The sequence below is a fragment of the Caretta caretta genome, chromosome 2, assembly GCF_965140235.1.
Source record: "Caretta caretta isolate rCarCar2 chromosome 2, rCarCar1.hap1, whole genome shotgun sequence".
Taxonomy (NCBI): Eukaryota; Metazoa; Chordata; order Testudines; family Cheloniidae; genus Caretta; species Caretta caretta.
Window position 1 is genome coordinate 233,346,126 of NC_134207.1, and position 24,263 is coordinate 233,370,388.

The following is a 24,263-nucleotide window of genomic DNA, read 5'->3' on the forward strand; positions in this document are numbered from 1 at the left end:
ATTATCACAAGCTTCATTGCATATCTGTTTAAATGCGATTATCAATGTATTCTCCTTTTGAAAATTGTCTCTACAGATCTCCATTTATGGGATATATAGTTGCCGGTGTCAAGTCCACAGCTATCTAAAATGGCTGTGCTGGTTAGGAGCAGTTGAGGTTAGGATTCCCAACTTTCTACTCATACAAAACTGAACACCCTTGCCCTGACGCCTGCCCTTCCCCTTCTCTGAGGCTCCACTCCTTCTCGGAGGCCCTGCCCACCACGCACTGCATCCCTCTCCCTCTGTCGCTCGTTCTCCTCACCCTCACTCGTTCACTCATTTTCACCATGCTGGTTCAGAGGGTTTGGGTGCGGGAGGAGTGAGGGCTCTGGTGCGGGTGTGGGCTCCGGGATGGGGCCAGGAATGAGGAGTTTAGGGTATAGGAGGGGGCTTCAGGCTGAGGCAGTGAGTCGGGATGTGGGAGGGGGTGAAGGCTCCGGCTGGAGGTGCGAGTATGGGAGGGGGCTCCGGGCTGAGGCAGAGGGTTGGGGTGTGGGGGGAGGCCAGGGGTACAGGCTCCCAGCGGCACTTACTTAAGGCGCCTCCCGGAAGCAGCAACATGTCCCCCCCCTGGCTCCTACATGGAGGCATGGCCAGGCAGCTCTGCACGCTGCCCCAGTCACAGCCCCTGCAGCTCCCATTGGCCATGCTTCCCAGTCAGTGGGAGCTGTGGAGTTGGCGTTTTGGGCGGGGGCCACTTGCGGAGCCCCCAGGCTGCCATTACATCTAAGAGCTGGAGGGGGGACATACTGCTGCTTCTGAGCGCCACATGGAGCCAGGACAGATAAGGAGCCTGCCTTAGTCCCAGCCCCCACTGCGCTGCTGACTGGACTTTTAATGGCCCGGTCGGCAGTGCCAACCGAGCCACCAGAGTCCCTTTTTGACCAGGCATTCCGGTTGAAAACCGGACACCTGGTAACCCCAGTTGAGGTCCACCTCATGAATCTTAAATGTTCAGACCTGAGGCTATAAAGGGGATGCATATCATCTTTGGTCCAGCTGGGATCAGTTTATATATAGGCATCCAAGCCCTATCAGCCACTTTGAAAAGGAGGAAGACGTATGGCTCTCTGCAGGGGAGGTATCATCCACTTTAGAAGAAGGAACATGGATCCAAATACAGGTCTCTAGGGATGTATCTATTCTAATATTTTAATATCTATGAATCTATAAGTCTTAGATACTAGACTTCAAGTTTCAAAGTCACTGCTTTGATCTTAATTGTCAGCTTATCGAAGACCTTTACCCCCAACAGTGTAGGAAACTGAAGAATAAGTACTGGTAGAAGGCTTCTGCGTGAACTTCTGTTCTGGTTCCATGCAACACATGAGTCTTGATCCAGAGCATTTGTATTGAACCCTTCTGTTTCCCTTTTCAGCACTGGTATATTCATTTCCTGGCAGCCTGAGATGGCATTGTTATGGATTGTTGGGTCCTAAAAGTCATCCAGAAGGGCTATGCAATGCAGTTCTGCTAGGTGCTGCCTCCTAACCCATCTTCTCTATATTTTTTCAGGGATCTATTTTCATGGTCTTAGAAGATCTATATTACTTTATTACAACGTGGATTTGATTTAAATCACTAGTCAGGAAGACTTGATTTAATCATGGATTTCTACATAAAATGCATTCTTGTTGGTTGTTATAACCTTAATACATATTCTTCACAACTAGATGATCATAATGGTCCCTTCTGACTTTAATATCTATATACGTTTCATTTTTAGAAGGTACATAGTATACATTTTTAAAGTGATTTATTTTGAAAACTTTTCAGATTAGTTTTACAGCTATATCAGAAAATGAATGATTGTTTGGTTATTTCATTTACCAAAGGTAATAGAAGCAGATAGTTCACCTCCCAATGACTTCATAAATATCTCCAGTTCAACAGGTTAATCATTACTATTTGGAGGATTTTCTTGCTATGCTGTATTAGGAGGAGAACATCACCAGACGGACATTTAAATTGTTTTATTTAACTACAACAACAACATTAGGCATTCTGGATTTTTTTCTTCAACAGCAAGCATATAATATTTTAACAAAACAAGCATATGAATTTTTGAATTTAGTTAAACATTCAAGTTTTTTAAAATCAGGTTTGTTTGTGTTAAAATTGTTATTAAGTAAAATAGTTAAATATTAAAAAATATAAATTAAATCCACTGTCAGCCAGGTCAACACGAGAAACTTAAAATATTGGCTTCTGTAGCTAACTCAGTCATCTTCACCTTCATTTTCCTGTTTGTTCATAATCTGGAAAAGAAAAGCTTTCCTGCTTTTTCATGTACCAAACGATTTCTCAATTTGGAATGAATTAGTTCAAAGGAAGAAAATATTCTTTCTACATCGGCAGAAGAAGGTACTGCTGTTAAAAGTGAGATTATCACTTCAACAGTCTCTGAATCCAAGTGCTTAAGTGATTTCTACCAGTTCACTGGTGTGACTTTCTTTAAAACATCAGCAGCAAACATATATTTCTTGAATGGTTCACCCTTAGCTCTGAAGTTCATTATAGTTGGGATTATGGAGTGATGATTGATGGATGTCCATGTCATAGCCAACTCCTCTTCTTCAGCAGTTAAGGTTTGACCCTCGTACTGAGTATTGAGAATATTTGCAAGAAAATGAGGTGGAGATAATGCTTGTAATTTAACTCTGTTGTTGCATATTTCTCTTTTTAAGATCTCACTCAGTTCCTTTCAAATTTCAACAGCATCAGCAATAAAACAGCTATTTCCCTGCATTTTGTTCAAGGCTACGGAAATAAGCTTCAGGGTACTCAGCATGTGTTCAGCGTTTCTCTTAAGCCCAATGTTGAGAACTTTGGCTGTGACAGTGCCATCTATCTTTTCACAATTTTGTTCACAAACTGTCATCAGATTAGGCCAGTTCTTGCAAAACTAAACATTTCTGATGGTATCTTCTAGACTGAGCACTAAGTCCCATTGGGTAGATAGAAAGATTAACCTAAATAATCTATACAGAAGTCCCTGGAACCCCTAATCCATGGGTTTAGGGATTGGGTCCCTAATCCATGAACTATTGGAACTCATTTACAAAACTTTTCTTAAACATTACATGAATATATTGTCTCATACTATAGAATTAGAATTTTTAATCCCTATTCCATGATGAGATATCTTTGAGCTATAATGTATTTTAATTAAAACTATCTTTACATAGGTTTTTTCTCAAAAAGCATTTTATCAAAAAAATTCGATTTAAATAAAAATCTGATTTTTTGTTTTTTTAAAAAAAATAATTGATTTTTATCCACCCTGCTTTATTAGATTGGAGACAGTTGAACAAATATATCTGGAGATTCAAGTATTATGTTATGATGGTGGTGGAATCCATTATCCTGTCCTTATCTGTTAGGACTGGCTTAGGCCTTTCAATGTTTAAGCTTAAATTGCCATTGTTCTATCAGAGTTGCAAGTGAACAGTATTTTTAGTTCTGTGTAAGAAACATTCATAGTTATAAAGCGCTGTCTTTTGAACAGCTCCCAGGGTTTTTACAAAATGTGGGGCAGTCAAGGCAGTTCATTTCAGAAATTTAGGAATCTCATAGATATCTGTAGTTGGATGATTGGTCAGTTCAAACCCACGGCTTTCAAGGAGTTTGTCAGTCTCTGAAAGTAATCCTGTTTCAAGCTCTGGGTTTAAAGATAAACTTTGAGGACTTTTGGGGAGATGATGCTTCAGATAAATATATTAGAATTACAAGCAATACTTTGGGTTCTGAAGTGTTTCCTTACACAAAATTGAGAGTTATGTAGCTAGATGTTAACTGACAGTACCACACTCATGTGCTACAGAAATAAGTGCTCATTCTCAGCCTTTGTATCAGAAGGTGATGGGTCTTTGGAACTGCTGTGCATGTTATCAAATCCACAAGACTGATATTCATCTGTTAGGGAAAAGTAATTTGCCTACAGACTCTTTGAGACTCCAGCATGGGAAGAGGAACAACAAAAATGGTCCTTGAAGACAGCAGTGGCACAGACTCTGTTCTGGAGAAGAGAATCATCTGTCCATAGATTTTTTTTATTTATTTATTTTTTTTGCTACAAAAAACTGTGTGTAAATGTCTACTTTTTGTTAAAGGACAGGAAAGGATACTGGCATGTTGACAGATGGCTTTTTTTAGTACTGGAGTAATCATTTCCTGTTTGCATTTCGTGGTTCATTTTCTGTGTGTTATGAGGAAGATAAGAGGAGACAAAGCTCACTTGCTTCTCATCACTCCAGACTGGGCTTGTCACTTCTGGTATTTTCAGCTCATGCAACCTTTTTTGGAATTTTCAGTACTTCATCCTGAGCTTCCAGATCTTCTGCCCAGGAAGGAGGTCAGATTTGACAGTCAGACCCAGAATCCTTTCATCTGAAGGTGTAAATCTTGGAACTTCTGAGTACAAGGTGTTCAGTGCTCCAAGGAGATGCAGGACATAATTTTAGAATCCAGGAAGGCGCCTACAAGGAAGCCAGTGTTCCTTGAAATGGAAAAGATTTTCTGTGTGAACTATGGCCAATGGGTTGTCTACTTTACGAACATCGATTTTGGATATTTTTGAGTTTGTTTTAATTACACATATCAACATTTTATTTCTTAGAATACACTGAGTAGTTTCTAGATCTGGGAGAATAAATGATTTTTCAGGTTACTTGCAGTTCAGAAAAAAATTAGATTGATTTGAATCCAAAAATTTCAAAAAATGCAGTAAATCAAAAAAATCTGTTTTTAGATTAAATGAAACATGTTTTGTTTGACTTGAAATACCTTTTTTTGCATAGTGGTTGTGGTGGTGACCTACTTTATAACCTTAGTATACCGATGTAAAGCACTCACCTGGGATGTTGGAGACCTGGAAACAGTTTCCTCTTCTGCCTAGTGTGGAGAAGGAAGTTAAATATGTGCCATAGCTACTTGGCTGTGGATTAGTCTGTGGAAGCATTTGCACTTTTTATATATAATTAAATAGTCATTGGAGCAGGGACTTAAACTTGAGTCTCCCACATCCTAGGTGAGTGAATTTTGACAGTACTATGAATAACAATAAATAGTCATTGGGCCAGAGAGAGAGTGTGTGAGTGAGTGACTCCATAGCCTGGTGGTTAGGGCACTCAGAGTGTGGGAGAGCCAAATTCAAATCCCTATGCCACAACAAGTACAGAGGGGAATGGAATCCTGGTTTCCAACATCCCATGTGAAATCTTTAACCACTGGGCTAACGATTAAGAGAGAGGCCACCACCGCCTCTGCTAATCCCCAAAAAATATTTTGTCAGGCCAAAACTATTGAGTGAATTTGCCTCAATTTCACATAGATTTAGATCCACCAATAAACTATTAAAAATATTGTCCAGCTCTAGTTATTTATGCTTTCCACTCTGAGGTTCCAGATCCCTCTGTCCTTAGACATTGTACAGAAGTTCTGAATAGAACATATCAAGCAGACAGAATATTTTTTTCCATTTCAGTGGCTTGAAATTAAAATTAAAGACAAATGGAAACAACCTTTTAACTGTTCGGGAGAGCAGTCTGTACTACCCACTTCTAAATGTTATCTTGTGTTACTGTACTAGCTTCCTGGGAGCAGGGGGGCGTGTGGGTGGTGGAGGGCTGAACAAACTACAGGCTTTTGTGGTTGTGGGCGCTGCTTATACTGTGTTCCACAAAGACAAAATGGCTTTATGTTCTTGCTCTATATTTATGCTGAAGATGTTTTGGAATTCTGTTTTTCTTAAGCCATATTCATTTCCTGGTGAGGCTAGGTAATATAAACATCATGTTAAGAGGGTGCTGAGTTTAGAGAAGATAAAACTTTTTAGAAAATCAGTCAAGTTATTTATAGTTTATGGGTGTAGAGTGGAGTTTGCTTTACTCATATTTTCAAAATGAATTAGACTTTGCATGTAGACTTTTTCACTGAGTTGGTGACCCATTACTAAGGAAGTTTAAAAGCCCATTCAGCTAGTTCTAAAGCAGCTTTTATGGCATGCTTATCTGACAGCTCTTCTGTGGCAAATATGTGGAAACTGACTTTTGGAATTATATTTCTATGTATTTACATGCACTACTCCCTTGATATGACATCTGATTCTGACAGTGTTGCCATAGGAGCAGTTCTGCAGCCATTATTAAACAAGTATTTTGCTCTCCTGCTGGGGATTGTATAGTCACTTAATCTTCATGTGGATCTACATAGACAATTCTCAAAAGAAGAAAAAAGGTTACTTACCGGTAATGGCTTGAGTATAATGCCTTTGCAGATCCACAGTGCCCACCTTCCTTCTCTACTTTTTGAAGTAGTTCTTCTGAGTCTTTCAGTTAGCCAAAGGGAGTTGGGACCATGCATACTTTTTGTAGCTTTGTGTCCAAACATTTGCTTCTGTGAAGGAATGGTCATACATATGGTACTGCTCTACTAGATATGGTACAGATGCACAAAAATCCCACAAATGTGAATCTGCAGAAGTAACATTTCAGAAGTAGTTTTTCAGACTATTTTAAAAGGGAAATATTCTCTTTGCTCAGTTTAACATACTGAAAGTTCAGAATGATTTCCTCTCAGTATATGAACTAATCCCTTTATTTGAGACTGAAGTTTATAATAAATAACATTAGTGTAGTTTTCTGGAGGTGGCCATCTTGGTAAAAGTGTCATTTGTGATACCTGTAGTAGAGCAAGCCTGAGATTTGTAAATTAGTTAATATTCTGCCTTACCACTGATTTATAGCAGCAACCCATTGAAAAATAAAATGTTCACCATTAATACAATAATTCTGGTGGAAATACAAGATCTTTGAAACAGAATGGATATCAATATAGTTTTTTAATTCAATTTTTCTGTAATATGATACTAGATCTTGATTTTTGGCAAGACGGTTTTATTTTAGTAACTGTAATAGATTCAGTAATGCTGATTGTAACTAATAAAGAATTTCAGCGTATGCTGCTTCTCAATGCAAACATTACTATGGTTCTGCTGAACAAAATGTGCGTAATTTAATATTTGACATATTAGTAATATTTGACTTCCACAAGAATAGAACTTTTATAGTCAAAATTTGTTTTTACGTTTAAATAGAAAATTGTAGTATGTATGTCAAACATGGATTACGTTGAAGATGAACCTGAACTTGGGTTATATTTTGCTTTCATGTTTTTTAGAAATATAAAGAAAAAGACAAACACAAACAAAAATACAAGAAGCAATCTGAGTCTTCACCATCTTTGGTTCCGTCTCTTACTGTAACTACAGAGAAAGTAAGTTTTCTTTTTTCCCCCCTCTAAGGCTTAAGTTCAAATGAATTATTAAATTTGCATTTTGACACGTTTTTAGTAATGTAGAGTTGTAAACTGTTTGTGTCTGTGATATGAAGAATGTCTGCGAATTTTATAATTGCATAATGGTTACTATATAGTGACAATAGAGACTTTAAGAAGTTGTACTTCCCTGTGATAATATTTGGTGAATTGAGAAATATGAAAAATTAAGTTACTCATACTCCATTGTAATATGCTCTTGGAGCATTTGCTAGACCATCACTGACACAAGAAGCGTTCAAGTCAATAATTGCAAACTACAACTCATGAGCACAGTACACATCCACAACACATCACATGTCTTGAGTGTTAGCAATTTTTGCCTCTTAGCTGCCTGCTGCATTGAATCTTTGTTCTTGTTGTGGCTCTGACTTGACTCTAACTCGAGGGACCCGTGTGAAATACCAAGTTGTAAAGAATATTTGTAAGAGGGACTACAAAAAATGACACACACTGGTGCTGTTACAGGGGGGCACGCAGTAGCTTATGAATGTGTTTTCCTTCCCCGGAGTTTGAATTCATTTTCTCCCATTCTTTTGGGATCTCAGGTTCTCAGTACTGTTTCACACATGGTTCTGAAAAGAGGTGTTTTGAGTTCATTAGTTCTTGGTACTCACCAGTATAATTGTTTTATCTTTCTATGGAAAGATGGCAAAACCTTGCACCCAGATCCTACCATGTGGTAATCTGGTTGTATATAAAAATGTGAAACTTCTGCTTTTCACTGTCTGAGGTTCCAGAAGCTGTAATCACCTTTTCAAGTAACTGTACAAGTTTTGTAGATCCATCACCAACAGAGCGGATGTTCTCAGTATGCTTGGACACTTTCATTTCTTCGCATCAAGATTAGGAACATTCATTTGAAATGTGCACACTTTTACAGTTTCATAATCTAATTGGAACTTGGGTAATACAGTAAGCTTGCCTTTTTTCTGTTCCTCAAATGTCTTGTGAAGGGAAATGTTCCAAAGAAGCTCATTTGTGGTCTTGGAATGTATGGCCTTTTGTGGTCTTGGACTCATCCTTTTTTCAGCTATTGACTTCTGTTCTGTCCTGTCCTGTCCTGTCCCTGCATAGTATACTTGTACTTGCTAAATATAACAGACAATATTTGGTGGTGGGCAATATTTGGATTGTGTTCCAACTCAGCTGGCTGGAAATGGAAGGAGTAGTAGGAGAAGAAACTGCCTGTGACACTATTGTGATTTGATGTAGGACATAGAATTAGTTTACAGTAAATAAAACGAAAATATTGAGAGCGCTGAACAAGTTTTGGTGCATTGGTCTGAGTACAGGATTGGTATTCAAGAACTTCTGAGTTCTGACCTGCCTCATTTTTTTCCTAAGTCAAGTGGGGAAAAAATTCATCTACTTCACAAGGATGTTGTGATGACATCCTAATGTTCTAAGGTTCTTCTGAACATGAAAGCATGAACATTTGTAAATGGTGGATATTCTACTTACACTGAGATCCCTGAGCAAGCCCTCCCTGACCAAGACAAAGCAGAGGAACTAGGGACCCCCCTGACTTTCCCACTGTTATGTGAGGTAGGAGTTCCAGCAGCATCCATCTTCCAGAGTAAGGTCACAGTCCTCAGAGGTGCCAAGACTTCCAGTTGAGACAGTAGCAGTATGTGTGGAATAGGGCCACAGCCAGGGTTCCCCAGTATACCTGTTTTCTCTCCTAAAACCTGGAGGTTACATTTGCAACACATAATTTTCCCTTACTGTTTAGGCTTTTGTCATAATCTTTAACAGGGTTTGACTGAAGGGGAAGGATTGGAGGTAATTGGGTGAAGGCAGGACAGGGAGGAAGCCGAAGTAAAACATAATTTCACTGCTCAAAATCTTCATTAATGCAGAGATAAGGTTGACCGGCAGTGCCTCGAACCCTTTCAGAATGTCAAATGCACTTATACTTAAGCCTCTAAACACAGATAATATAAAGTTAAGCTGGAAAATAAAGTTAAGGTAATAGTGTCCACAGCCCTTCCCTCTACAGAACTTTAACTCTGTCCCCCTTTGTAGATGGCAATTGGTAGTGGAAGAAAACCAAACCTGACCAATCCCTTTAAAAAATCTGCCATTTTCTGTGTTGTGTTCAATGTAAGGGTATACTATTGTTCTTCTTCAAACACTCCTGCTAACACTCTCAGTGCTAGATGTTTCCCATAGCACTTTATTTCCTGGTTTTAGTGGTTTATGCACATTCAGTGTTCTGGAAAAATATGAGGTTCACTGCTAGTCAAGTGTAACAAAGTTTTGTATAGTCCTTTTCCCTTGTATTTTGAGGAAGTGATGATAGTAAGAGGGCATGGCTGAGGGAAACCTATAGGGAGAGGGAGGATTGACGGGTCTTCCTCACCACCACTCAACTACCAGGTCTCTTCTCCCCCTGTTCCCTACATGGCCCAAGTACGGTTGGAGGGGTTATCGGAAGGGAAGAAAGAGGCAATTGGGCTGTGAGGGTATATCTACCAAGTGGAGGCAGAGGTGAATGCCATGCTCCTTAATCTACTTCGAGGGCTAGTGTAGGATGAAGGGCTCCTGTACCATAGGAGGATTGCAGAGATATGAAGTGGTCCATTCATCCCAAAGTCTGTCTGAAACCCTGCTGTGGTACTCCAGTTTTCGAGACCATTTCCCTGTGCATGTGGGATTTAGAGTACTTTGATTGTAAAAAATAGCTTTGTATTGGAGGAGCTGTATCTGAGGAACTCGTTGACCAGTGACCCCAAATGCACACTACTTGCTCTGTGCCCTGGCATAGCACTTTTCAACACAATCCGAGTATCTCCATAGATTTTAAAGCACTTTAAAATATCCACTCTTAAACAAAAGGCTCTTCTTTCAGGGCAAAACTTCCAAAAGTGGAGCCCCTGTGCAGCCCCTCACCCAAAGCAGATTGTGGGCAGAGAACGGTAGAGTGCACAGCAGACATTCTCAGAAATCTGTTGAGGGCAGGACTCAAAATCACAGTTTTTGGGAGTTGCTCGTGTTCAATGGCTATGGCATGTTGCCCTGAGCTACCCAGCGACAGACAGCAGATGTGCCTGTAAACACACTTGCTCATTTCAGAGCAACATTCTTGCACTACATGTACAAATTGATCTCTCTCACCCAGGCTCAAGCCAATTTATAGACCTAAATTAAACACTTAACTTTTTAAAAATTACTTCACCAAAGTGCTAGTATAGGTGCTGGATGCTAGCTGAGTTCAGACCTAATCAGGTGATACCAGTTTGGGGTGGATCAGTGCAATATTTTGAGCCTACAGTACGTGCAAAAAATATAGGAACCCAAAAAATGTTACTGTCAGGTTCTTTATTTCAGGATGCTGGATCTTAGGAGCCCCTGGGTTAAATGGCCCCAAATTTGGCCCAGTAACCCTACTCTCAGACCCCTATTAAGCACAGCAATAATAACAAAACAATTTGTGCGCTTGTGAATTGTAGAGCACTTAGAAAAATCAACTGTTAAACAGTAAGCTTATCTCATCCTTAGGCAAGGTCAACACTAGAAACTTCTGCCAGTGTTGGTTACGTTGAGGTGGGGTGTTTTTTGGCAACATTTTTATATCAGCAAAAGCCTGAGTGTGGACACAGTTACACTGGGGAAAAAGGTCTTTTTCTAATATATCTTAATTCGCTTAGGGGATTGGTATAAACTATATCAGCAGAAGCATTTTTTATATATAACTATACCTACCAACCTTTCTAGGCATATGTCTACACAGCAGTTAACCACTGTGTCTGGCCCGTGTCAGTCGACTTGGGCTTGTGGGACTCGGGCTGCAGGGCTGTAAAATTGCAGTGTAAATGTTCTGTCTTGCAGGATTTCCCGATATTTTACAGCTCCACAGCCTGGGCCCTGTGAGCTTGACTCAGCTGACACTGGCCAGCTGTGGATGCTTAATTGATGAGGGAATTCTGCACCAAAAAATTAAAAATTATGTGCACAATATTTTAAAATTCTGCAAATTTTATTTGTCAATAAATAAATGTGGCTCCAGCATAGCAGTGGGGAGCACATGCCACTGGCTGCATTGAGGTGGGAGATCACCCTGAAGACCCCACCTCCCCCAGTACAGGGACTCAGCAGTGAGGCTGGACCTGACCCTGATACAATGCAAGGGGTGGGCCTGCCCCAGAAACACCCCGGGGTCCTGGCCCTCTGCACCAGGTGTGGGTGGGCAGGCTGGCTCAGCCCAGGAGGATCCAAGTGTGGAGGGGCTTAGTGTGGATTCAGGTGTGGGGTGAGAGGTTTCTGTGTGGGGCAGTCTGGGTGCAGGTGGCTCAGTGGGAGATCTGGATGCACAGAGGGTATGGGGAGGTGGGACTTGGCGGGAGCGGTCTGGGGGGCTCAGTGGAGGGGTCCGGGTGCAGCTGGTTGGGGATCAGTGGGGTGAGGGTCTGGTTATGGGGGGTTTGTTGGAGGGGTCCAGGTGTAGAGGAGTAGGGCTTGTCAGGGTGAGGGTTCGATGGGCCTGCTTAACGGGGGAGCCCCAGCTGCTGCCGAGGGGACGCTGCCTGCCGGGCTCCCACGATTCCCCTATACCCTTTTCTTCTCCATTCACCTCCCCCTGCCCTATTCCACCCCCCTTCCTTCCTTACTGCCTCTTCTCCCCACCCCCTCACTTCTCATTTCCCTGACCCCTCCTTACCCAGCCCCACTGCGGGCACTCACAGTTGCACAGAATAGAAAACAGGAAGGCTCCCAGCACACAAAAGGGGAGCATGACTGGCACTAGGACGCAGGAGGCATTCAGCTGCAGAGTCAGCAGAGCTGAGACAGCTTCCTTCAGCTGGGCAGCTCTGCTCTTGTACAACCAGGGGGGCAGTGGCATGTAACCCCGTGTACCCCCCCCAATGCCTCAGCTCTGTTTGGAGGGGGCAATCCCCCGTCCCAAAAACTGTGCCCATGATCTACCTCCCCTCCCCCTGCGCAGCTTCCCCCATTTTCTGCAGGGAAACACAGGAAATCTGCAGAAGGGCATTTTCTGCGGGCACACAGTCACACAGAATCCCCCCAAGAGTAGCTTGTCCATGCTTAAAATGCTATAGAGGCACAGCTGCGTTGCTGTAGCACCTCAATGCATATACAGCCTATGCTGCTGGGAAGGATTCTCCCATCGGACGTAGGTAATCCATCTCCCATGGACCTAACGCTGTCTACACAGGGACTTGGTTTTGCTTAACTACGCTGCACAGGGGTGTGGATTTTTCATATCCCTGAGTGACGTAGTTATGCTAACCTAATTTTTAGTGTAGACTGGGCCTTAGTGTAGATAAGATCTTAACTATTGTGGTGTTGCCTCCACATTGTAATAATCAATATCAGATTGTAATGAGTGTAAATCAAGAGGTGAATGTGTAATGGCCAGGAAATAGATTTTCAAAAAGAAGTTAAGAATAAAACTGGAAAATTAAAAGTATAAAAGCAAAGATAAAAGATAAGTAAGGTTTAAGACAAAATAAATCTAGAAATAAGCAGAGTGAAAAATTAATAGGCAAGAATTAAAACAAAAACCAGAAAATAGGCCAGTGTAGGAAATGAAAGTAAGTAAAATAAATGAAGGGTTAAAACAGTTGTAAAAGTAAGGAGGCAGTGGCTGAAAACTTTTAAATACAGAAGCTTTTTTTAAAAAGAAATTGTATTGGCAAGAGTTATTAATAAAGTTATTGTTGTGCTGTACCAAGCATGTATGGACACATGGACTTTGACCTAAGGAGTTAAACATCTTTAAACAAAAAACTACCAACCCTGTACCTACTACCTTTCATCCCAACATCTCTTACCCACCCCTCAAACAAAACAAAACAAAAACCCATCAAACCCAGTTTGGAAAATTACTGGAATAAAAATTTGTCCCTTCCATTACCATGATCGCTTTGCCTGTTTCACTGGATCTCTTTCTCACACCCTTTGTCTATTTTTTGTCCTTTTTAATTAGCAGTAAGCATGTTGGATCTGGGTCTATGTCTTTGGGCATTTCTTCACAGCATAGTTAGGTCTAGTTATAACTTGAATGTTATCCATAACTCGATTCCCATCCACCCACAAAATTCTGTAGCTAGAGTTAAGTGGTGCTTTAAGATCCAGCTAGCTAGCCTGTGGGGGTGGGGTGGATGGAATCTCCAGTGATGCAGGTGCTTTGTAATGCAGTAGGGATGCAGTATCTCAAGTTACAACATCTCGTCAGCAGCTAAGCAAATCACTCTGTAGCTCGAGTGTTATTTTGAAGTTTGGTTGGAAGTTTGGTAGCTTCTCACTCAAGCTAGGTTAACTCGAGGTGTAGTAACTCGAGTGCACTATTTCAAGCCAACTGTGACAGTGAAGACAAGACCCATGTGTTTGTCCAGCACAATGGGAATCCCATTCTCTTTGTGGCATTTAGGTGCTGCCTAATAGAAATAATAAGTATAACAGTTCGGAGCAGCTGTGGCTAAACAAGTATTTGTCGAGTGGGGTAGAGTCATTACAGATGAATGCTGTCTGTCATAACTATATGTATGTGCTACCTTCTTTTGCTAGCATTGTGCTAGTTCTGTGCTGCCATCCAGTGTAGTTCTGACATTCTTTATGGTGACTCATTCATTTGGTAGTTATGCATGTTTATTTCTCTCTCTACTAGATGACCTCCTGAGGTGTCTTCCAACCGTAATCTTCTATGATTCTATACTATTCAGAAAATCGTAAATGAAATTTTTCTGCAGCTCTGAACTAAGCCATGTTAGCAGTGTTGGAGAGCCCCACTTTGCCTACCTTTATTTAAAGTAATTAACCAGACTGGCATAAATTTAACTCCCATTCTTCTCTCCCAGAAAGAATATCATCAGTTAAAACTTGTTGGCTCTTTTGATCGGGATATATGCATAGTTTTTAATACAATTGGTTGCTTTGCAGATCTATTCCTATGACGTTGCAATTTGCATGTTAGCATTGCGTTTCACTTAATGGTGTTGCATAGTGGGGTGTTTTTAAGTTTATTGTACTACATATTATGGCTGTTTATTTGCTACAGTGACAAAAGAACAACAGCAAGCTTTATGAGTGCATAGCTTTTTTCATATTTTGCTGCTTTTTCTGAGTCTAGCTAACATGAAGACAATATGATTTCTAGAATTTCAGACTTTAGGGGGATCAGAATATTACATAATATGTATGCTTAGAGTTGGAATGGAGCAAAGTAGCAGCTTTAAACTTCCGGGTGACTATAGTTTCTTTTCCATTTAGTGGCACTGGGGAACTGACCAAACCTAATTTGATCCTCTAAGTGGGAGTTCATATTATGTTTCCATTTACAGTACCCTTGCCCGGTTTCCTCTCCCTCCCCCACTTGACACATGAGTGAAGAGTACCAATGTGTTTTCTTTACATGGCTTTTGACCTGTACTAGGTCGTATAGGTCACATGTGAGTGGGATGGAGAGCTTCAGGACCAGCCCAAGCTAATGGAAAAATGATTGAAAAATGAGCTGGGGTGGTTTCCCAATTGACCTGCCCAGCATGCAAACGGTTCATGTTTCCAAAGTAAGCCATGGAGTTTAATCAGCTTGAATCCTATTGGTCTATGCAAACGGGATTTCATTTCTTACTAAAATGACTTTGAGAGTCAGTTGGTAAACTTGTAGGTAATAATTTAAAAAAGTAGTGCCCTGCTCTGTGCCGTGGTTTACATCGTTTGCACTGAACTGTGAAAACTTGAAAAAAATACAGTTAGAATGAAACAAATTAACATGGGAATATATTGCTTCTGAAGAGGGTAGTTTTCTAAAATAAAAAAAATATTTCTGAATGCTAATAACCTACTGATTGAAAGGTGGGCCCATTTTGCTCAGTACAGCTTCCTGAAATCTCACATTTTGAGTAGCATACCCCAACTTGTAAAATCTGAAATGTATTGAAACAGCAGATAATTTTATTATAATTAACTTTTTTTGAGTTTCTGTCTGGTGGTAGTTGTATTAGTGAAAAGTGAGATAATTTTTCATGTCAGTTATATCAAAGCACAATGTGAAAGATAATAAAATAATGTTTATAGTACTATTGACCCAATTCAGGAAAGCATCCTTTTATAGAATAGTTTTAATGGAATTTAAGCAGCACATGTGTAAATGTTTTTTTTAGTAGGGATAGATGTAAAGACATTTTAGTGCTGTCCTCAATCTCAGAGCCTGAATAATGATTAAAGAATCAGAAAGAAAAATGTACTGTTTAATACTGATATAAAATATTTAAACAAAGATCTGTTAGTTTAACCGGTATTTAACATTTAGGAGGTTTTCTACCAATCAGAATGCAAATTAGTGTTTTGTGTAATTATATGTCTGCTCAGTTTAGTAAAATATAACTGCTGAATAATGTCACTCCTTTTCCTCATATTTTTTTCCATAGCATATTAAAATCCTTCATCTTTATTAATTTCTAAAGACTTTATGGAGTTATTTAATATCATTATATTTGTATTTTTTTCATTTTAGCATACATAAATTATATCATCACAAAAAAGCTTTTTTTAAAAATATCACTACCAGCAAAAGGCCTCACAATACCTTAATAAAATAATCCATACAATATTAACTAATTCATAGAAATACCAGAGAAACTCAACATATTTATAGATATTGAATGGGAGCTTTGCCATTGATTTCAATGGAGTCAGAATTTCATTCAGTTATCAAAATTGTTATAATTGACTGCTATTCTAACATTTTTGCCAAAAATCACACAGCCAAGCTTATATAGTTTAATCATGTTATATTAACAATCCAACAATTTCTTCAAAGTAACTTCTACATCTGAATAATCATTACATAAACACTCCGAATTTTGCCTAATAAGCATTTCTCCCAAACTCTTATTTATTTCTTATAAAACTAAGAATAGACCAGAAAATGTGTGATTATGACAATCAGTTTAAATTCATATCTTAAATTTATCAAAAAAATTAAATGACATCTTCTATTAACTTGTATGAAAAAACTGTGTGCATGTGTGTTTAATGTAATATTATTATAGTATGTGTATCTATTAATATAAAACTATAAAATATACATAACTTTTTTCAAAGTATTTCAAATCTCCCTTTTAATGTGATAGAATTCTTGTTACGCATTTGCAGTTGAAAATAGTCTTGGCATTCTGGAAAGTAATCCAGAGACTCCCATCCAACCCCAAAATATAAACATTTTCTGTATCATTAAGCTGTTTTTTAGACCCATTCTTTCAAAGACTTACACTTATGTTTAACTTCATACACTTTGAGCAATCCCGCTGAGTACAGTGGGACTACTAACTGTATGAAATTAAGTATGTATGCAATCTGCAGGATTGGTGTCATAATCATAAAACTGTAGGTTTTCTGATTATACAGTATGTTTCACGAGCTTGCTAAAGTTTCGGGAGAAATTGCCATTATTTTGATAAGTAGAGCTGCTAGTGTTACTATTTGCGTTTTGATAAATATAGTGGATATGTCAGCACATACATTTCCACTAATTGCTGCAATCTGATTGCTAACTGAACTGACAGCTGGCACTATATCTGATCAGAAAAATTACATATTAGTAACTGACTTTCTGTTCTTTGTTTTTATGGTGCTATCATAACATCAGATTAAACGTTTCAAAAAATTCTTTAAAAAGTATGCTACTAACTTGTGAAACTAAAAAGAAAGAATGTTAATGTTTTCTTTAATGTTAGGTTACTCAAATGTTTCTCTCTCTTCCACTAACTTTTTTTATTGGTTGATGTACAGTTTTTTTGTGGTCTAACTGTCTCCTTTTTAACTTATTTTCTCTTAATCGATATGTTAGACTTACACAAGCACTAGCAACAATTCTATGCCAGGCTCCTTGAAGCGGTTGGAAGATACCACAGCTCGATTTACAAATGCAAATTTCCAGGAAGTCTCTGCACATACTTCAAGTGGAAAAGATGCTTCAGAGGCTAGAGGGTCAGAGAGCAAAGGGAAGAAATCTGCAGGTCACAGCTCAGGTCAGAGGGGAAGAAAGCCTGGTGGTGGAAGAAATCCAGGAACAACCGTGTCAGCTGCTAGTCCTTTTCAGCCAGGTATTAATAATAGCAATAATACTGTTTCCATGATGACCTACGAGTAAACAGGTAGATAGAAATCTTCCATACTTACATTTAAAAAATCATTTACCCATCATCCAGAATAATGATAGGAAAGTTTGGTTATTTGAAATCATTAAATGCTTGTTACATCTTTTGCTGATTACTTTGTTTTCAGAAAAAGAGATGCCTGTCTCTTTTATGTATGCTATGTGTATGTTCTGTTTTTACAGGAAAAGGCAGTTTATGCCCATTTAAGTTTAGTTTTCACTTGACATTTCTGTTTTTGGCAATTTGTAAATCTGCTGGCAGATTTGCTCAATGCTGAAATTTGGCATATAAGGTCCGAGTATAGGAGGCATTTAAAAAACCCCACTCATCTTTAATAATACTAATTTTACATTGCTGAGTGTAAAAATAAATCTGAACAAACTTCTGTTTGTATTTTATGTACCTTAAAAACATGTATAATTTGTGTCCGAAATGATTATTTTCAAGATAGACTGAAACTTGTCTTATGAAGCTTTTTTTGAGTCCACAACATGCCTTCAAGAATATAAATACACATTTTAATTTTTACATCATTCAAATCTATTGGGTATATAATGTTTTTGGGGATGTATGTATATTATACATATTTTGGTGATTTTTGTATATTTCTGACATTCTAAAATAGCTTTCTAGAGCCATTACTGGTATCTTTAAAATAGCAGCACCAAAAACCCGCCCCTTTCCCCTCACCCCAAAAAACCCCAACCAAAAACACATGCACTATTTCTGGTCTGTCTGGAGGATAGTTTGTGGTGGCCAGGTAGAGTAATAAGAATCCATAATAGTTTTTACATTTTTTATTAATAAAAATTTGTTATACAAATCTGTTAATCTGTGGGGTGTAAACCCACAAATCCTGCATTTTAAAGACGAATTATGTTCATTCTGAAACTTCCAGTGTTGTGAATATCAGGATGATGACCCTGGAATATGGATTTTACATCTTATTTAATGTATGTTTGTTTTTAACTGGTTGTTATTGTGTGCACGCATGTGTAGTGTATCATTTGCAGATTGCTTTGAGGGGGTGTTTTATTTACATTCTTGAATAAGACTTCAAAAATTGATTATTGGAATCTTATATTGAAAGAGATCATTTCTTACTTAAAGAAGATGATAGTTGAGAACTTTTATTATGCACATGAAAATTATTATTTTTTTTAAATTTGCTTATTTTGTGCAGTTTATTTAAAAACAGCATACAAGTTCAATCCATAAAATCATATCTTTTGAAGGAGTCATTTTGGATTTAAATGATCTCCCCTGCTTTTCGAGTCAAAACTGGGCCCAACAAATTTTGTCTTGAGAGCAAACAGTAAAGATGCATCAAATGACTGTTTTGACTGAGACATTTTTAAGATGTTGGGAGTCTGTTCTGCCATGAGATGCCCTTGTGTCTCTCTAATGTTAATGAGAGTTCTTTCTGCTTGTTCCCAACATGTGGTAATTTTTACACATATATAACTCTAGTACTAAACAAATTAAAAAAGGGGAAGCTTCCTTTCAAACAAAAGTGCTGTAAAAGTATGTATTAAAATACAGCCTTTGTTTTGAAAAAATTTGTTGGGAAACCATTGTAACTTATACTTCCTCTGTGAAACCTGCGAGTTCCCTTTACATTCTTGTGGAAGTGTATACTAAGTGTTTGAAAACAGGTCAATGCAAATGTTCTTTTGTAACTAAGACTCTTTTCCTAACGGCAAAATTAGGGATGGATTTGCAACCCTTTTCAGACTTGTCCTTGATACCTGTGGGTAGTCTTATTGGAGCCAGTAGGGCTGCTTGCATGACTGCCGTTTGCAGGATTGAATTCTTAATTGCAAATCTTCTGGGTAGTCATTCCTCCCATATGCTTATACTTTTTTAAACAATGTCTTCAGTTTGCATTCTGCATGCTAAAATAATCCAAACACTATCAATTCGTTGTATTGAAGTATCAGAAAGTATAAGTAATGTTTTGTTTAGATTTTCATTGTATTATGTCTTAAAAATCACAGAGCCCAAGACAGTGAAAGAAAAATAGATGCCAAGAAGGGCAATAGAGTGCTGTTAAACAGAGAGAGTTTAAAGCATTATTTCCCGCTAGTCAAGCTAGTCGATGTTTAGTGTTGAAGGTACCATATTGGTTAGGAATACTAGTTGTTCCTGAAGTGCTCTGTAGTTTAAAAGTATTTAATGCATCAGTGTGCTATTTATACCAGCTGTAAAAACAAAAGTATAGAAGAAAGACAGATGGTGATGGGTCAGGATTGATGATGGAAAACCTCTTTATGTAGATGCTAATGGAGTAGCAAAATTGCAGTTGTCTTAAAATCACTGATGTAATGTAAATTATGTATTTTCAACAGATTATTAATCTGTGTTTACTATAATGGAGTAATAACATTAAAATATGACTTTTGTTGATAAAGAGCTTTTACCAGTTTCCCAAAATGTAATTTGTGACTTTCTCTATACACACTTTGTGTAGAGTCAAAGGAATTCTAAATGTATTCTTAAAAGAACACTGACATGCAGATAATTATGCCCCATAGGTTTTGAAAAAAATTGACTAACTTTAAAAAAAATCTAAAGAAATACTGACTGAATTTCAGTGAAAACACATTTGTATTTGGACTTCTTAAGCATTCCTCTGTATATTTGCAACCCAGTAATTTCAGTATTGTGCTAGTGCACAAGAAGTAGAAAGTGAGGGGGCATGATTCTCAATTGCATAAAGGCCTTTTTATGGTGTTCCTAAAGTATGAAAGGGCTTAAAGTGCTCCCTTATACATCTGCCTGAAAAATACCCCTTGTGAAGAGGACCTCCATAGCCAGTGTAGGACTGGGTGCAAGTGCTGTACCCATAGCCCTACTTCAGAACCCTGGCAGAGGGGGCATGTCAAGGACAGAGTGTAGGCATGTTGGGTATGTGGCTGGTGTACACTGTGCCATCGGTCTTCTTTATATCTTGGGGGACATATAAAGCAGAAGGTAAGTTAGAGCAATGTGCTTTAACTTACACCAGAGCCCAGAATGATCCTAGAATATAGGGGTCATTAGAGGGGGCTTATAAGCCACTTTTGTCCATCTTTTCCACTCACTTTCTCCTTCCCTCTCCATCCCCGTCCCAAGCGCAGGACTGAGGTGACTAAGAATCAGACCCAACTGAGTGAAAAACTAAGAAGCAAACACAGTAGAAATAATGAAACCAAATTAAATGTTTTAAAAATTACATTACAAATTTAGGGCTTGTCTATACAAACAGATTGTAGCAAGCTAGGGTATAAATCTATCTTGCACTAGACTGCCACGCAATCATTACCTGTGTGGACTCTGGTTCTGCACAATAGAAATTTTGTAGCGCACTCCATCTACTCCTGTTTGAAAGTGGAGTAGATTAAAGTGCACCAGGGAACTCTTAGTGTGCAGAAGCAGGGTCTACACAAACAGTTAGTGCACAGCTGTCTAATGCAAGGTAAAGATATACCTCTCTTGCCACAGACCAACTGTTCACATAGCTTTACCACTTTAGGGCTTGTCTGTGTTTCAGAAGGGACCTAGAATATCCAGCTTCTTGAACAGTTTTAATAGTGATAGGAGCATTTCATTTTAAAAAAAAATAAAAGTAATCATAATTAAAAAATTAAATCCTTGTCTTTCCTTCTTTCTACAGGCAGTTTTTTGGGGACTCCTGGCAGTGTAAAATCATCTTCTGGAAGTTCAGTTCAATCTCCCCAGGATTTTTTGAGTTTTACCGAATCGGATTTGCGTAATGACAGTTACACTCATGCCCAGCAAACTTTGTCAACCAAAGATGTACATAAAGGAGAGATGGGAAACCAGGAAGGGAGTGTGAATTGTTTTAGTTCCTTAATTGTTCTCCCTTCAACCTCAGCCGTTGTTTCCCAGTCTAAAAACTTTGACAGCTCACCTGGAGACTTAGGTAATACAAGCCTTACTTCAACAGGATACAAGCGAGTCCAAACTTCTGGGATAGAAGAAGAGACTGTAACAGAAAAGAAACGGAAAGGAAATAAACAAAATAAACATGGGCCTGGTAGGCCCAAAGGGAATAAAAGTCAGGAGAGTATTTCCCATCTGTCAGTTTCTTCTGCTTCTCCAACATCATCTGTGGCATCTGCTGCAGGAAGTGCAACAAGCTCTAGCCTTCAGAAGTCCCCAACATTGCTCAGGAATGGAAGTTTACAAAGTCTTAGTGTTGGATCATCTCCAGTTGGTTCAGGTAGGTGTTTAAAATTTGTTGTTTCATATGTTAGAAGATGCATGGCTTCATTTTAGAAAGTCTCAATTCTGAGTATACTTTCAGAAATGTAAAGTAGCATTTTACTTTAAGTATCTTTAATGTTTCTTTTAAAAAAAAGAATTGATAAGCAGATAATGACCTTGGTAAGACTAACTTTTTGCCATATGTGTAGGTGCATATAACCCTTAAACAGCTACAGTAGATGGATCTGACTGTATCCAGTATTGGCCTAACCGCCGAAGCTGCAGAAACAATGAAATGTATAACGTGTTGTTTTGAAATGATATAGTAGAAGATTTAACTACAGTAAATGATATTTTTGCAGATTACAGAATTCTGTGTTCTATTACACATACAAAACAAAATCAATATTAAAATATATTCAGCATCCTCTGTAGCTGACAGACTGCACTCAGTTTCAGTCCACCTGGACAAAAGTTTTGAAATTTGTTTATGGAAAGGTACTAGTTTAAAAAAAAACATTTAACAAGTCCTTCATCATAACCTGGGCTCAATGTGCCTGACTGACCATCTCTTTCTCCAATATCCCTCTGAGGCAATTGAGTTTGACGGGGTTGTCCTTCCTCTGTGTTCCAAGGTTGTGTGTGAATTGGGCCAGGATAAGGCTTTTCTTCTCGAGTCTATGGAGCAGCCTCACAAACTGTTGTGCTCACCAGAGTTGTTCTGTTGTCTTCAAGGCTCCTTACAAGGCCTTTTTGTTTGGATCACTACATTTAATCACTTGGCATCTCTTTTGCACCAACTATTAATTTTGCCCTTTTTTATTTTGGAATATTTTCTTTTGGTTTCATTGTTGTGGCTTGGTGTCTGTGTTGTTGGATACAGTTTTACATATTTTTAATTATAAATTTGCACAGACTTCAGATGCCTAGCAATGGATACTTCAGAAAATAGCTAAAGGAAAATTCCACCTTTTTTTTTTTTTTTTAAATGAGACACATACCCCAAAAGTATAATTTTTCTTTAAAAAACAAATTGTAGTTCAGAAAAATGTCAAAATGTACTTTATGTAGGATGCTAGTTTCTTCTTAACAAGTTGGACGTCTTAGAAATTAGGATGAGAACACGTACTTCTGCATTGAAATTAATGGAAAAAGCTGAGACTCTGAAGATAAATATTTATCTAGGGGGTTTGTTTTCAGGCTAAATACTACTTTTAAAATTGTATTTTACTGTGTATTACTTTATTTTGTTGCTTGATGATGTCCAAGAACTTCAGAATTATGTCCCAGTCCTGCATCAAGTTCTGCTAGTGCAGACTTCTGCATCTGTGTGGAGTCCCATTGAAGTCAATCAGATTTTGCAATGGCATGGTACAGTAGTTCAGGTAGCAGATCCAGATGCGAGATCCTGGTTTTGGATAATCTTCATTCCCCACATCTTATCCTTGTCCCTATGTTCTTCTTTTTCAGCATAGTACTCTTAGTGTAAATCTACACTGTAGCCCTGGGTGAAATTTTTGCCTCAGGTAGACATGTGTGTGCTAACTTTGATCAAGCTACTCACCCAAACACTCCTTCTCCTGGACTGCTAGCTCGGTGCTGGGTATCTCAAAGGCCCGGCAGATAATCTCACTCCATGTGTCCAACTATATAGAAACTGTAAAGTATCTACTAAAAATAACGCCAAATAACTGTACATACCTAAACATGTCACTGTTTGAAAGTCCATTGTGTTAAGTCTCCTAATTTTATCAGTTGAAAAGCTGAGGAGCTTTCCTTTGCAGATAGGATGCTCCTGTTCATAATTCCCCAAAGTTTCAGGTAGCTGATTCAATGAGCAAAGGGCAGATAAGGTAGTCAAAAGATGTGTGAGGCCCAGTTTCATCATATGGCAGTCACCATCACATACATGATGTGGATATATATAAATTTATCTCTTGCCCAAAATCTACATTCAGAGTCTGTTATTGCTTCTGTTGATTTCTTTGAAAAATAAGGTCTTCAAGTGGTTGCACATGTACATTCCACTGTGGGTGTGAGTGCACCTCGTTCACAGTTGTTGGGAGATTTTTCTCAAAGTGGTACCCATCTGGGCAGTGTGAGTGCTCTGTGGTGCCTCACACCGCTGCATGCAGGCATAAAGGGCCACACTGCCCTCGACCCCGCTTAGTTTCTTCCTACCGCCAGTGACAGTTGTTGTTAGAGATGTGATCTTTGTTTCTTCACATCTTCCTCCCTTAGTGTAAATAGTACGGATAGCATTAGTTTGTAGTCTTGTATAGTATATCTGTAAATAATTAGTTACAGGATTAAGTTTAGAATACTGTCTTTTTTAGGGTAGCGTCCCTGTTGCCTGGTTGGGTACCAGAATGATGCCCCATTTTCCGGGCTTCAAGGCCTGTCATTTATGTAACAGATCTATGCCAGTGAGTGACCCAGACCCCAGCTGCCATAAGTGTCAGGGAGAGGTGAATGGAAGTGATAAATGTCATATTTGCAGAGGGTTCAAACCCCATTGGAAAAGGATAGGACTGCCATACTCAAGTACCT

The 24,263-nt window shown here is 38.7% G+C and overlaps 1 protein-coding gene across 8 annotated transcripts in view; it reads left to right on the top strand.

The window, feature by feature from the left end:
- Positions 1-24,263, top strand: part of MLLT10 (MLLT10 histone lysine methyltransferase DOT1L cofactor) — a 234,905-nt gene that overhangs the window by 124,330 nt on the left and 86,312 nt on the right. For all 8 annotated transcript variants that reach the window (XM_048837931.2, XM_075125910.1, XM_048837934.2 and 5 more), the window contains 3 exons: positions 7,222-7,317; positions 17,195-17,450; positions 21,160-21,729. In XM_048837931.2, the coding sequence (XP_048693888.1) occupies positions 7,222-7,317; positions 17,195-17,450; positions 21,160-21,729 (922 nt within the window). The remainder of the gene's footprint in view (positions 1-7,221; positions 7,318-17,194; positions 17,451-21,159; positions 21,730-24,263) is intronic.